We start from the raw sequence: 16,120 nt of genomic DNA, 5'->3' as shown, positions 1-16,120 counted from the left end.
TTAATGTATTATATTCAGATAATAGTCTTAAACTAATTGTCTCCAAAAGATCCACATTGAATTAATACCACTACGGGAGTGACAAGTGTTGTAGTAGGACGGCAAACCCTCTTTGACAGTTGTGAGTATAGAAGTTAAAAGTTTTGAAAGAGGTTTGGTGGTACATTTTGCAGATCCAGCTATGAAACTTGTTTGTATGGATTCTTGTGGAGTTTAGGAATCCAGTACATAGACGGTATATCACAATCATCGTCCTTGGTAGAGAGACCAAAAGAGGATAGCACAGATTTATGGTTTTCCACAATCTCTTCTTTGGAGAGTGTGTTAGCAGTATAGGTCTTATCACTGCTATTATTTTCTACGTCTACCTCTGATAATAAACATTGGATGTAAAACGTTTTGCAGACAAAAATAATGTTATTTTGGGCGTTGTCTGCTGGTACGACAACATATTTGTCATGTATAGTAGACAATGTTTTTGCTACATCGGGGTCTGATGTAGCCTTGGCACTCATTGCCTTCATTCGTTTCAAAATTAAAGACCTCACGGCCTTTAACCACTCTGACAGAGAATCAATGTTCTCGTTTTATTCATTTTCTTGCATAGTCCTCGACGGCATCCATAAGAACTTTAAAGTTATAATTCCAATTAATGGAGGGTGGTTCACCGTACTTGGGACCTTTAGAAAGGATATTACGCAGAGATTCGATTTCGATTATGCTTAAATCTCCCGTAACGACATGATCAGAAGGACCATATTTGAATGGAGAGGTTTTGCAAGAACAGTCAGGTGGTTAAGCCTTGAAGTCCTCAATTTCGAGGTTCTGCAATAGCCTTTTATAATTGAAAATTTTGGATGCAATGGGTGAAGTATAGGAATATGAAATAATTGGTATGGATTTGTCTTTGAAATATGGGGGAATTTGTTGGTAACGTTTTGTGATGGAGGATGTTAGCCAAATCAATTGCATCTGTACCTTTGTTGACAAACGGTACACACCTCTATGAGAGTTGATTGGTTCTTTCAACTTTTGAAGAGTTTTATTCTTCAGGGACATTGAAAACTTATGAATACTTATTCTAGTTATATATTACACGTAAAGGTAATGATCTACCAATTATTTTTTGTTAAAAATGACCATGTTTTTTTTATTTTACATAAAGTAGGTTTAACTATTAGTTCATACTTAATCAAATCTCTAGGAAGATAGTATAGCTTTTTTCATACTAGAACGAATCTTCATCCTTACAGTACTTTGAAAGATAAACATGCAGCAGTAAAGTACAATTGTTTTCCTTATTCAAACATTTGGTATCAATTTTATTGGACATATCCGTAAGTCATTAATGTTTTATTGTTTTCATTGGAAACAACGCTGTTCTAGGAAGTAATTTCACTGCTGTTCTATAAAATGAAATACCTTGTGTTCGTAATTTCTAGATAAAGCAAGAATGTTTAATCGTATTGAACGAATACGAAACAAAATTGTCTATATGTAGATAGAAATCAGGTGCACATCAAAATGTATGGTTTTTAAAGAAATGAATCTGCAAACCCGTTTATTTTCTATGCCATTACTGTTTTTACCGCTTCTTGCTCCAAAAGTTTAGAGAATTTGGTGGTCTTTATTATACCCCCACAAACAAGGTTTAGATGTATATAGGAATCATTTTACTAATACGCTCCCGAAAGGAGCGTAAATGGTTGTATTACCAACTTGGTTCTGCATACCTATGGCCAACGAAGCATCAATATCCGGTCTGTATCTTCATTTTCAGGAGCTGAAAAATAGCATCATGCATGGCAGCTTCGTTTGCGTATACTTGTATATATGCAATTGAGAACCAAACCAATTCTGGAAAATATTTGCTAGATTCGATGATTAAATATAGATCGAATCATGATAACTTTTTTAAGATAGGGAGGGCCATAACAGTCTGCAGTATGGCGCCCAGATCTTTATGAAAATTACGTAACCAAAATTACCCATAATTCTTGGGTACTTAAAATTGCGAAAATAATCGAAAAAGAAAGAATCGATACAAAACAATTCTAAAAAAGGAATCAAAACGAAATAAAAACAAAATTAAACGATACAGATCGTTACAGAATGAAAAGAAACTAAATGGAATAATGAAATCTTTTAAGACGTTTCGCAGTTTATAAAAACCATAATGTTTACCTATGCCGGACATTTCTACCCAAAAAATTTTCAGACCATGACAACCCATAATTCCTTACGAATGCCGGACATTTCGGCCAATAGACATATCAGACCATTACAATTAGTATAATGCTTTAGGATAATTAAAACCATATATCATTACAAATTTTACCACATTTGAAGGTTATAAGTATATTATATTAAACAGAGCTGACAAAAATTACCAAATGTGTTTTTGATAAATGTTTATTCGTGAGCGTTAAAATGTTTCACCTTCATTATATTATGGTACAACGACTTGTAACAACAACTCGTGGATGAAGCTACTCTGGTCTGATGATCAATACATTTTCTGCAAATATTTCAAAATGAACTTTTTCCCTCTTCATTCCAATTCAAGGCTATAGTTTAGCGTAGCAATTACATATAGAGTGGCGGAATCCAAAGACAGTCAATGGGTTATTACCTACAATTTCCTTGGGATTAGTGTTATTTTTGAGCCAAAATTAGCAAATGATAGCAAAATTCTTTTTCTAAATAGGACCAGTCACTAATGCAATTGCATTCAGAAACAGTTGTCTAATGTCTGTATCTGAATCCTTACGCATTTCCCAAAAAGTGTATCTATTTTATTTTCCCTGAAAATCGATATCAGAGAATTTAAGAAAACATATCACCAGAGAAGAATATTCATTTAACAATAACTTGTATCAAAAAAATACAACACACCATGGCAGAAAGTAAGACTAAACGATGAAATATAAAAATAGTTTTTTGATTCTGATAATTTTTTTATGAAAATTTTGTAGGCTTGTAAAAATAAACGTGTGATTTGAAATGAAGTTGTAAGCGATAAGGTTAAGCTGGCGGAGATTTAATAGCATGCTTTTCATTTAATGCACTCAGAACCTTGAAGACAAATTTATTGTGATGCTGAAGTATCCACTGAAACGGTACCAAAATCTATGAAAAGATAGTGGTATCAAAGGAGGTAGACCTAGCGTAAAGGACACAACTCTTACAAATCATTGGATTTAGCATTTTACATCAATCCCGTGTAAGCATGAAAGTAACTTGGACTGAGTTCATTCTGTTTCAATTGAAAGCTTGATAGGCTTTGGTGAAATTGTATGTGATACAAACATAACACTGATTTCAAGAGTTATGTCCCTTACCCTAGGTCTGCCTCTTGAAGTGGTACGGAGTTCATTTTTCGAAATTGTGATTAATATTGGTGCTGGTGCTGGTGTTGGTGTACCTCTGTCACAATGATGTCGGGCGACAGATAAAAGTTTTCCAAAGTACAAACACCCCTCTTTTGTATTATTTTCTTTTATTCATCTATCTTTTTATTTATTTATTTTCGATAAATGAATCAAAATACAAGAAAACAGTTTTATTCTAAAGAAAAAATATAACCATAAATTTACACGATATAAATTAAATGAATTATATCACAGATAAGTGTAAACAATTTATTTCAGAGGCTGGACGGACGTATGTACAATTATTATATGAACAAAACAAAATATAAAACAATATTATAAGATAATGGGTGAAACAGCACATATGTTGAAATAAGCCTGAAGCCCAGCTCCGTACAATACATGGAAATAATACAAGTACAATACAAGTAAATAATACAACCATTAATCAAGAGTCAAGATGACGGGACAAATTCCTCTAATATGTTTGCCTCCCTCAACCAACATCAGACCTTGGACAGAAGGAACGATATGGGCTTTATAAGCAGTGTTAAACTGTGTTACGGATACCACACATATTAGTCGTCAAACAGGAAGTTGTTGTTGCTTACGGATATCTAGGATATCGCATCCCACAATATGGAATACCCTTTGAAACTTCTGTCAGAATGTAAAGTGGCCGTTACCACATAGTACTGGACAACGGACAGATATCATGATTATCAAATACCACCCGCAATGGGAGTACAAAAACTTACAGAAGCATAGTAATGGTTTTCAATTGCACAAATTAAAAAAAAATCTAAAAATTAAGAAAAGGAAAACAGTCTATCAATTTCATTGCCTATCAATGAAGGATAACTGTGAAAGTATTTTCGGTCTTCAGGTACTAATTTTCGTGGTTATTGTGGATTTGGTAAACCACAAATTTTTTTTCCGACCGAAAAGGAAAATGTCCATTCGTTTGTATGATTGAGTTCTCAAATCAACAAATTCAAGAATCTACGAACCGATAATTTTTCCGTAAAGCACGAAAATAGGTACCCACGAATATAAGTACTTTCACAGTACACAGCAGGTACTTCAAGATATTTTTAAAATAAGAATATACTTTTAGCAGTTTGCATCAAATTTAAGGGTTCATCATCTATAGATTTATTGGAAAGCATTTAAAAAAAATCAATAAAAGGAAATAATTGAAAATAAGACTGTTGAAATAAAAGCAAAGCTTTGTGAGTATTATTTCAATGATCTAGATGTATAATGATCTAAAGATGTATAGTAATTCTGTCCATACCAAACACTTTTTGTACTGTTAAATCTATCGGTTTAGACACGTGTTCGGTTTAGGCAGATTATAAATACAAAGCTCCACGCCGCGGCAGTCATTTCTTTCCCATCTTACTAATCGCTGAAGACAGGCCTTTCGACGTTTTCTGACATTATTCAAGTCAAACGTTGTTTGACAATCGCATAACGTCGCATAAAATCATTCACATTTTCCCGAATTTGCAAGATTCTTGCATTTTCCAAGAGGGCTGGTTGCAGCGTCTAGGGTGAATTTCGAACGTCCGACGCTGTTTCGGAGCTTATCAATACATTTAAACCGATATGAAAGGACAAAAAAAATAGTTTCTGGTTTCGACAGAGTTTCGATTTTTAGGGTTCCAATATGTAAGACATAGTTTTACCAAACAAATATTGATATCAATCCATGTTTAAAACACAATAAATGATAGTGTATATTAAATAATTGTCATAACATTAAATTAAAAAAAGAAAGTTTGACAGAATAAGAAGAGAGACATTTACTTAAACCATCAAATGTCATGAAAATTATCATCTGCATTTAGATTTTTCTCAGTGTATAAAAACATACTTACTGTATTATCGACAAATTGAACTAAATTAGTGTTTACAAGGATTAAAAATTCGGTTAACAATGATCTTAACGGATTCATGCTGAATTGGTGCGCTGATCATTAATAATTATCGCACTGTATCAGAATATAAAGACATATTTCAAATTAAAAAAAATATTAAAAAAAAATAAATAAATAACGGCACTTCACACTTTTGTCATGTGAAAATAGTATAGAGGATTCTTATATATTTGAACACATATGAAAATGCATATAAATAATGTACAATATACATAGTTACAGGTCTTTCTAAAACTTAAGAATTCATTGCGAGGTTGCTTTATTATTGCGAACAAAAATAACAGGTCGGAAAACCAAATAATCAAGCTCACAATTTGGTTATTACTACTGAAAAGACGCATTAATTATCTACAAATTGCAAAACATTAAATTGTATTGGTCTAAATCATTGCCAAAAAACAGAAAACGCACGAAATAATTTGTGTGTAAAGCAGTAATATGATATTTTTAATTGACTGAATTGCAATACAAAGGACAAAATGAAAACAATTGAAAAAAAGAGGAAACCAAGTCTACATCACAAATTACAAATATTGCATAAACTATACAATTCTTATTGCCAATGATACGCAATTCCGTGATTTTTTGTCAAAGCTAACAACTCATGCAATATAATTAAACTGTATATTTCAAAATATTTTCGTTATTTTATTCACATGTCTATACTAAATCCATATAGTCCTTTTGTGTAGCAGTTTTTAATTCACAGACATGGAATAATCAATTCATATAAAGAGGAGTAGATTTGTCACATGACCAAGTATCATCAAGTATGGTGATTTAGTATTAGAGGACATGTTTTAGATTTTGAATGCCATATTATCTTCCAATCATCGATATAACTTATAATAAATGGATTCCAATCTACGACGTAATAGATCTTGTGGGAAGAAAGTTACATTTCATAGCAAATTCAATGATACGTGTTATTATGAACTTCTACTTGGCAGGGTAAGTTTAATGTTTTAATGCTAAAGTAAAATATACGAATTAACGATATTCAATCCAAGAAATACTTTTGCTACTGAATAGAACATGTTGAACTTCCATCCCTTGGTTTTCCTTCTGCCGAATTAATCCGCCTCTTCTCTTGGCTTTTTTTGCCGTTAGTAGTCTAGAAAATGAAAGAAAAAATTATATTTAGTCCCCTCATATGAGTTATATAATGTTACTCCTCACAAATGAGTTATAACATATTTTGTCGCATCAAATATAGCACAACATGCATTTCACAATTATTTTTTTTACACTATACAGGGATCAATCAGGAGTTTCAACACAACTGGTCATTACGTCTACGTTTTCGTTCTAATTTTGTTTTCAGATACCAAACTTCTTATACTGACCATAGTACAATCCCATTACCATTCTGTATATTTCTTTTGCTACTTGTGGGTGGTGACCATAATAAAATCATAAGTCAGATAATATGTGGTGACCCCTGCCTTGATAAGAAATATCGGTAACTAAATGTACCGAAGCGTCAGCAGATTTACTGAATAAAATAACTAATTAACAAAAAGTTGACATATAATTTATCGGCCATTTTGATCCAATAAAACAAGGTAGATATTTAATTTCAGTTGCAATGGGGCATTCTTATTTTTGCGTGTTCATGTACATAGAAACTCCAACAGATCCCTGAAGTATGGCGGAAAAAAACTAAACTTCGCACAATTAAACGTTAACATTTTTTTAAATGATCATTATAAGGATTTTAACTAAGATCTTGAAATATTTCTATATATTGAAAAATCTCTATTTGTAAAGCAGATATTTGTCATAATAATTTATATTTGACAAAACCTTAATAATTTTTATCTTAAAATACATCTAAATAGCATCCTTGTCACTTTAGTCCAGAGAAAGTTCATGCAAACTGAAAAATAAACAAACTAATATGCATGTTCAAAATAATAAAATAACATAGGAAGGGTATTAAAATAGAGGTATTAATAAAATGTGATAAAAAAGGTACAGTGCAACTTATCTAAACCGAGGCCCCGAATTCCAGAACCTGTGTAAACCAGACATCTTAGGAAGTTCATTCATATCACTTTCAATACTTTTTATGTAAAACAAACATCTGCCTTAGACGAACAAAACCGCAATCCAAAAAAAAAAAAGACTCGGTTTAAACACGTTTCACTGTAGTATTATTATGCAAGACGTATTCCTTAGTTGTGTTTTTGAGTCTTTTTTTTCAGACAAAATTCGTAAGTAGATGCGCAATAGCATTACATATCCCTGGCAGTTTTATAGCGGTTGAGGAGACTTGCAGATACAATTGCTCCTGATACGATGACGGAGTTTGGCGAGTTGTTTATAGTGACTTTAAATCCGTTCAAAAAAAAAAAACATAAATGGGTGGAGCTCAATGGTAAATCATAATAAATCATTCTTAGAAAGTTTCAGAAATATCCATTATTGATTACCATGTTATCATACAAAAATTATACAAAGTGGAATAGCAAAAATGTAAAACATAAGAATCAGAGGATTAAAAATGATATAGAAATGTTCGAAATCAATCTGAACAGTATTTCATAGTACCTACACATATGATAATTTGGAATAAAACCCTCGAATTTTCCCTGTGTTTAGAATCAACAAACGAGGGGATGACATTAATAACAGCATAATTCAAAAACAGTAAAATTGATTGTGCTGAAATGGACCTTAATATGTTGATTTATTTTTTTATTTTTGTTTTTGACAACAGAGTAAGGTTTGAAAAAAAATCCTTAAATTTATCCTCTAGTTATCATACGAAAATGTTCTGGTGCCGAACAGATGGGTACACAAACTGAGTGTACAATATGATTCCACTACGTGTGGCGGGTTGTAAAAACAAAGAAAAGGAGAAATATGAAAAACTGAACTCAACGGCCATAATAAATAAAACTATAAAAAGGTCTACGAACCATAAGAAGCAATATTTATTTCGAAATTAGAATCTACAATGTGACCTGAAAGAAAAGTGTCTTTAAACGTAAGAAGTTTTTTCCATAAAAACGAATCTTCAATTAACAAAAATTATATAAGCACATTGTAAAGACTGACAACAAAAACAAGACCAAAAGAAAACGGTGTGCTGACAAATGCATTTGAAAAGAACTCACAACGTTCTCTGTTGATTTATATCTACGGTTATTTTTAGCTTTGTTGTAACCACTCGAGCGTATCGAATTGTTAAACCCCATATATGGTGCAAGATCAACAGATGCAAGGGAGTCAGTGTCGCCATATTGTTCCGATTCAGGACGCTGCATGCATAAAAACAATTAGCATTCATGATTTAAAATGATATATACATGCTGTCTGTGCTATATTAAGGAACATATATATTTCGAAATTTTGTTCAGTTAACAAGAAAAAATGGAATGATTTTTTTTACCTGCCAAAGAAATTGAGTATATACAACAGACTACTTTTCCCGGAAACTATAAAGAATTCTAATACAGAGCCTTAATTGAATATACCACAACAATAACAATCTATATCTTACATTAATCGTGCAATAGTTTTTAACAGTTACAGGAAGTAAAAATTAACATCCATGCGTAAATAACCATTCAATCAGAGAATTCAAGACAGAAAGAACAACAAAAACGAAATCAATCAACAACCAATCAAAACAAAGATTCATTCAAACAAACTAAACAAAGAACCCGGATGATCTTACTTGTTGTTGTCCATTAGATAGGGGCAAATCCTTGTAGTGGTGCTTAGAAACCATATGGTAAGAAACTATACCATTGTTTTTATCCGCCTCAGCGGCTAAAACTGGTTCTTCCTCGCCAAATATATACAGGCTGACGAGATCGTCATCCTTGTGAGAATGATTTTGTTTTTCCTGGAATTAAATCATTTTAAATGTGATATACTACCATATCTATGGGTCATGCATATGCTTCCTAAGGTTATTCAGAAGATGACTATATTGAATGATATTAGTGAATGGAAGTGCATTCCTAAATATTTCTAAAATTGCTCAATAGTACTAATTAACAAGTTTATGTTGATAAGCCTTATAATTTAGATATTTTTTCCCCTAGAGGGAAACAAAAACTCGAAATTTTATACTGTTGTTTTGTAATCCTTTTCCGAACATATTGGTTTATTATCTATAATTAGTAAAACGATACAGTACCGTTCTATGTGAGGGTTGCAAAGATTTAAACAAATTTACGGTATTTCTTATTCAATTTCAGAAACAGCAGTAGCTAGCAATGAAAAATGAACTTTCTTGTTTGATGAGTAAATAAAATTTGTCAAACCCAAGATTGCAGGAAGGAAGAATAATAAATAAACATCAAGAATGAAAAAGGGAATGCACTTTCAATCATTAAACTTTTATAAGTTAGTTTAAATCTGTTCTTGCATATAAACAGCCTTATCGAATTGATTCTCTTCTACACTATTCTACAAGGTAATTTTATGTCAGATTGTCTTTTTTTCATGTCTACAACGACACTACAAACTATAATCAGTGATCATACTTCATGGAATTAAATAACTATAAGCTACTTCAAGTTAGTTACCAGAAATCACCTCAGTAAGAATTACAACATTACGACTCGTGAAACGTGGAATAGAGAAGAGTTGTAAGTTCTTTTCGTAAAAATACAGACATTCCATAAAATAAAGGAAGACTAACACTAACGTGCAACAATAATTTGGTTCCGTATAAAAATATCAAAGAAATGAAACTGATAAGACTGCTTAATGCCAGAAAAAGTAGATGAGTACTATAAATGTGAGTAATATGAAGGAGTCTGATCTTACTGCAGGTTTTGTGTCACGAACAAATTTGTGCCCTTGAAACATCTGAAAAGCGTAAAATGTAAATTGCATGAAATAAAGTCGTATACAGATGATTCCTTGCAAAGATTAGTATGTTAAGCATCGATTTATAACGAAATAATAAATACACAGTAAAAAAAACGCTGCTCCATTTCTTACACTTGAAAATTGTATGTTTATAATTGTCAAGAAGCCTATATATATATAATCACTAAAAGAAGATCCCACAGCCATAAATGAAAAAAAACACAAATGCAAAGTCGAAAAGCTTCTCTCACAGCAAATACGTTTTTATGAAATATGTAAGCAACTCGATGTCAGATCATACCTTTTGTAGTCATGAAAGTACTGAGAAATAAATCATAATTTACACGAGAATTTTTATCGAAGTATAACATCTTTGATGAATTCATACTCAAAATTACTCATACAAAAGAATTTGAAATTTATTTACTAAAAAGTGAACTCATGACAGACACAATCTACAAAAATCTCCTGTGCAGAAGTAAAACCGCTATTTCAAAGCTATTACACCTCTGTCATACGCAGTTCTATTCTAATTTCGTACAGAATACCAGCACCAGCTTCGTGGATTCTATATAAGAAGTGCTTATGCCTTGTAAATGTTTTTACATCCTTAATAGCAGAGCAAATAAGTTAGCGGAGTGATATACAGTATAACAGGTGCGATTATTAAGTCTGCCTAGGAGATTGCGTCAAAAACCGAAATTATCAGTACAATTTGTTTAGAATCAAAAGGTGTCTGACAACAGTAAGGCTGCAATGTTAGTCTAAAACAAACAGATTCACACAGGGACATACTAAATGTGTCAAATCCGTTGACTGTCTGAGTAGATTGGGATTCTCCACGCCATTTTTACGGAAAGACTGTGGATGTAACATCTACAATTTAGAAATATTTCATGTACAGGCTGTCTTATAAATGCAATTATTTGCTTCTTTGTTCAAGTTTAGATTATTATTATATACCTGTATTCAAACTACGATATTTGGGACGTTTTCACATTACCGAAAAGTAGTGTATTCGAGTTATTAAAACTAGTTTTCATTATGCACACTAAACGATTCAAACTCACGTAAATTAACAAAAAAGTACAAGATTTTTACTTTATAACCACAAAATAAATAATGAATTCCGGAATTTATTAAATCTGCCTCGCACATTAAAGGCATCATCTGACAATGCGATCCTCAGGTCCGATACCTCTGAAAAAAAATTCTTAGGAAAACACATTGTGCAAATAATACGTGAGATTTTATATCTATTATAAATATCAAGCAGTATAACTACTACTGTGAATACTACCATTTGGAATAATCATACAAAATGACATACGGAGGAGACCTAGCGTAAGGGAAATAACTCTTCAAATCGGTGATATGTTTGTAACAATTTCAATTTCACCAAAGCCTATTGAGCTTTCATTTGAAACAGAATTAAATCAGTCCAAGTTATTTTGATGCGTGCACGAGGTCGATATTAAATGCTGAATACAAAAGTTTCAATGATTTGTAAGAGTTGTGTCTCTTAACCTAGGTTTGCCTCCTTAAGATCAATAAAAACCCTTCCTCTCATAAACAAGAATCTGCAATTCACATTTAAAAAAATGAATATATTACAAACAGCCGTTTCCCTAGAAATATCATTCATTCATAGAGTTAAACTAATGTTTACTAGAAAAATAAACTGTAATGAATTTCACAAGAAGAAGTTTATGTACTAATTTGGAATGTAAGACCAGTTTTGTAACCTTCACACACATATAAACTCACATTTTTTATCAAATATACCACAGACCTCTAACAATAAAATATCAGATCAACTGGGTATTATTTTCATTTTACATGTATGAAGCAAGTGTCTGCAATCTAGTATACAGTATCTTTATGTGTGCTTAAAAATGTTAAGTGATTATTGTCATCTATTAACTAAAAGCGATCCTAGAACATTAGTACATTTTGGTCAATTATAATCTTAGGAACTATTCTAATCATAGTATGACCAAAAACTATTCTGAAAGCAGTATATTCCAAAATAAATTTTTGTGATTTCAACCTTACAAAATTAGCAGATTTGGCTGCTCGTTTATACTGCTTGGAAGTATTTTCTATACCAAGACAAAAAGGCTGAAATGAAATATTTAGTTATTGTTTTCGTTGTAAAAAGCAATTCAAATCAAAGTGTTTTGTTGTCTTCTTTCATTTAGAGGATACTGATCAAATAAATGCATATAGATGATATTCAATTGTTCATTTACTTTATGTTTCGGTTTTAAGACCGTTCAGCAGTTGTTCGTTGAATCACTTTGTTTTCCAGAGATTATAATTTGACATTTTGTATATAAATAAGGCTTCATTGTTGTATTAAACAAAGTATCTACAATAATGTAGCTCCCATAACATTTTATGGCAGAACTTCCGGTAATCAGTGCTGGATTTAGTTTCCTATTTTGACATTTTTGGTAGAACTACCGGTAATCGGTGTTGGATTTAGTATCCTATTTTGACATTTTTGGTAGAACTACAGGTAATCGGTGCTGGATTTAGTTTCCTATTTTGACATTTTTTGTAGAACTACCGGTAATCGGTGCTGGATTTAGTATCCTATTTTGATAATTTTGGATCTTGAACTCCCTTAGTAGCTGATGCACAGGTTTACTCTTTGAAACACGTGAAAAGCAAACAAAATTTGTAATATTTTTATTACAGATATTTTTTTTTCAAACGTGAAACTAAACTTTCTTCTTTAGATATACCATTGTAATTTTTAGTAAGTTACAATCAGTTTGCTCATTTCGTTGAGGCTACTGATAGTTTTAAAATGTTTGTATCACAAGAAAAGCAATCTTGGAACATTTTACATACAATTTCGTCACATTCATATACTGTTGAGAAATCTTTTTTTTTTTTTAATTGACCAAATTAACAACAAATTGACATGTCCCAATTTATCATTCTTTTCCTGGGTCAGAACTGAAACAAATCCATACTGTTTTGATATTGATAGAAACTAATTAGTAATGTGCTATCATCCAATATTGTTAGATATATTTTCAGACACGATAGTTGTTATAGTAATACTATATATGTATCAAAAATGCTTCCCTATTCTACACACTATTGAAATGATAACCAGCAAATTCTGAACAGCAAATGAAATGCATTTGATCCACTTTCTTCATATAAAGACTTACTTGTGAAAGTCAATCTGATCATAGGGAAAACTTCTCATTATATCTGATCATAGGTAAACTTCTCATTATATCTGATCATAGGTAAACTTCTCATTATATCTGATCATAGGAAAAACTTCTCATGAATTTGAATTCTAGCTTAAGTTTTAGTCAACAAACCTATACTTATGAGGCAACAAAAACCCAAATAAGACCTAAATGATAAATTTATAATAAAGCATAGTCAAATTTTACCTTAATTTCAGCAAAAATGGATGGACAGATGGACAAGATAATATACCCTATGCACTGTTGCTATGTTCAACAAATAAAATTAACATTATCCATTGATATTCTAGAAAAAAAAATGTGTACAAAACCACAAAGAAAAAGAATTGTCCATCATTTCACAAATACTCATGACTAAAATCACTTTCACAGTTTATCATAAAGATGTTTATATAATGGTTAGATATCACCAAAAGTATGCATGTCAAACGTTACATGAATGACGTGAAGCAAGCCACTCATAATAAAAGGTTTTCTTACTGTATCTAAATTCTTTTGAGATTTGGATAGTTTCATAAACTGCAAAAATTAGAAAAATTACTCTCAATGCTGGCACAAAATGGATTTTAAAATATACGATTAGCATAAAATTCAAATTGGTCAAATCAAAAATTCAAGTATAAATGTTAATCAAAACAAGTCCTACCACAAAGTTAATTCAATCCAGCATTTGCTTATAGCAGGAAAATAAGCCACAAACAAAGACTTTCATCTCAGAAATAGCTATAGAAAAGCTGAAGCACCCCATGCTTACAGTATGCTTTTCATAATGCTCATGAGCTGTTCTAGCCAAATGTAGAAACTAAAAAAATTGCAAGGCAAACAAGTTTTAAGTTATCTTGTTGAAAAAAAAGACATTGATTCAGATAATTCACCAAAATTATTAAATATTCAACAACTCCATTTTTTTGTTTAAAAAAAAGCAGAACATCTATGTTTCATGCATTTGAAAATGTCAACTTTTTTTCATCATTGAACTCTAAAATCTGCATTTTGAAAAGACAAAAGATGCTTGAACATTCAAATTTAATCACCTTATGTTTAATCAAAGATACAACAAATTAATAAGGATTTAGAGCTTAAATGCTGAAAGGTAAATAGATATTAGAAAAAAAATCCTCCAGGCAAAAAAAAAGAGTTCCATTGAAAGTCAATTCAGATGTTCTAGACAAAAAGCTGTTATCCTAAAAAATTGTTTTATCATTTAAAAAAAACTTACATACACTCAAAGTATTTATAAATAATAAACAATATGAACAAAACAATTGAATAAATATTTCATTCCTTATGAAGGCCTCTACAAGCATGCAGTTACTTACTGAGTTCAGAATCTGTACTCGTGTTTTTAGCCTGGTTCCAGTACTGTATGCTACAGCAGAAACAGTTCTATAAAAGGGTTCAAACTGTTTCTCCTCCTCTGGCTTATCTTTCCATTCTTCACAAACTTGCTAAAAATAGTACAAAACATCAAAGAGACAATAACTTCAAAATCCAGGATGGACTGATTTTGAAAAAAAAACAAAAAAAACATTAAAACAAGGAACTAAAACTTTGTAATTTCAGAAAAGGGCTAGACCATGATAATAAAAAAGCACAATAAATAACAAAAAATTGAAAGATAATACACAGAAAATAAAGAATGAATCAGCAACCTGGACTATACTAAATACTGAACATGTTGAATTATGGATCAGGTGCACCTGTAGAGTAAAACATTTCTAACAATGAGATATGAAATTTGACCATAATATTATCTTGGTTTAAAGATAATCAAAGCAGAACAAGAAAAACTAATATGATTTAAGGCTATGACTCTGATAGGCAGAGCTCAATTTAGTATTAAGAGACAAAACAGCACTTCCCCACTTGCACAAATCATCTTACTTCCATGTCAACAAATTTCCTCACTTAGGTCAGAATATTTTTTTGCCATTCATAGTTCTAGTCTTACATTTTACATATACAGGACATCGCTGACGCTCCCCATATGATAAAATAAACAAATTCATACTAAATCTCAGCTAAATTCAGAAATAAAAATAGAAAATTTTATATGAAATCATTTCAACAGAAAGTTACAAAATAATGGTATCTAAAAAAATACCTCAATAGAAAAACAAATTTGTAAAATAGATTCCATTCATCTAGGAAAAGGGGACGATAAAAGGTATTATTGGCCAAAAATACGACTGAAAATTAATTGAAAGGGGTGATAAAAGGTCTTATTGGCCAAAAATACGATTGAAAATTAATCATAAAGTTTTGAATGATTTAATTGTGAATTTGGGGACTGAATCCATTGCAAATTAGAAAATATAATATTTTTTTTGCCTCCAAGGGGATTATGTCATAAATCCAAAATCTTGAGTAACAATACTAAGTACCTGTTAAAGACTTCTTTTCTTAGAAGGGGTAACAAATTCAAATTATAGAATGTATTAAGTTAGTGTACCTGCATCCTCCTTTCTTTCTGGACAAGTCTTTCATACTTCCTCTGAAGGAGAACAACTTCTGTCTTTAAATGTGATTGGTCAGACATTGTCTCAGCGCTGAAAATAGTATTTCTCCTTGCCTGGTTTTGTGGGTGCTGGTCCATTGAATCCATCTGACGTAACTCCTGAAATTCAGAGAGAGTATTAATTATTGGATTATACTGTGTTAAAAAACAAACAACTGTAAATTCAGAAATAATTGCCATTAGTTTGGAATTAAATCATTGTCATTGAGCTAATATTAT

General features: G+C 31.3%; 1 protein-coding gene across 20 annotated transcripts in view; it reads right to left on the bottom strand.

Annotated features, from left to right (window-relative positions):
- Positions 1-3,547: 3,547 nt before the first annotated feature.
- Positions 3,548-16,120, bottom strand: part of LOC148617885 (kinesin-like protein KIF28) — a 56,246-nt gene continuing 43,673 nt past the window's right edge. For 5 of the 20 annotated variants that reach the window (XM_088585501.1, XM_088585503.1, XM_088585505.1 and 2 more), the window contains 9 exons: positions 15,836-16,000; positions 14,703-14,831; positions 14,138-14,185; positions 13,864-13,902; positions 10,943-11,023; positions 10,103-10,144; positions 9,000-9,170; positions 8,437-8,580; positions 3,548-6,428 (listed from right to left, as the gene is read on the bottom strand). In XM_088585501.1, the coding sequence (XP_088441627.1) occupies positions 6,336-6,428; positions 8,437-8,580; positions 9,000-9,170; positions 10,103-10,144; positions 10,943-11,023; positions 13,864-13,902; positions 14,138-14,185; positions 14,703-14,831; positions 15,836-16,000 (912 nt within the window). In that variant the 3' untranslated portion in view covers positions 3,548-6,335. Of the gene's footprint in view, positions 6,429-8,436; positions 8,581-8,999; positions 9,171-10,102; positions 10,145-10,941; positions 11,024-13,335; positions 13,435-13,863; positions 13,903-14,029; positions 14,186-14,702; positions 14,832-15,835; positions 16,001-16,120 lie in introns of those variants that run through there. The other 15 variants (XM_088585511.1, XM_088585512.1, XM_088585504.1 and 12 more) reach the window with 14 other exon arrangements.

The sequence above is a fragment of the Perna viridis genome, chromosome 5 (assembly GCF_037379345.1).
Source record: "Perna viridis isolate PV_CMFRI_1.1 ecotype Kerala chromosome 5, ASM3737934v1, whole genome shotgun sequence".
Lineage (NCBI taxonomy): Eukaryota > Metazoa > Mollusca > Bivalvia > Mytilida > Mytilidae > Perna > Perna viridis.
Note: the sequence above shows the minus strand (reverse complement) of the source record. Positions and strands in the feature narration are given on the sequence as shown.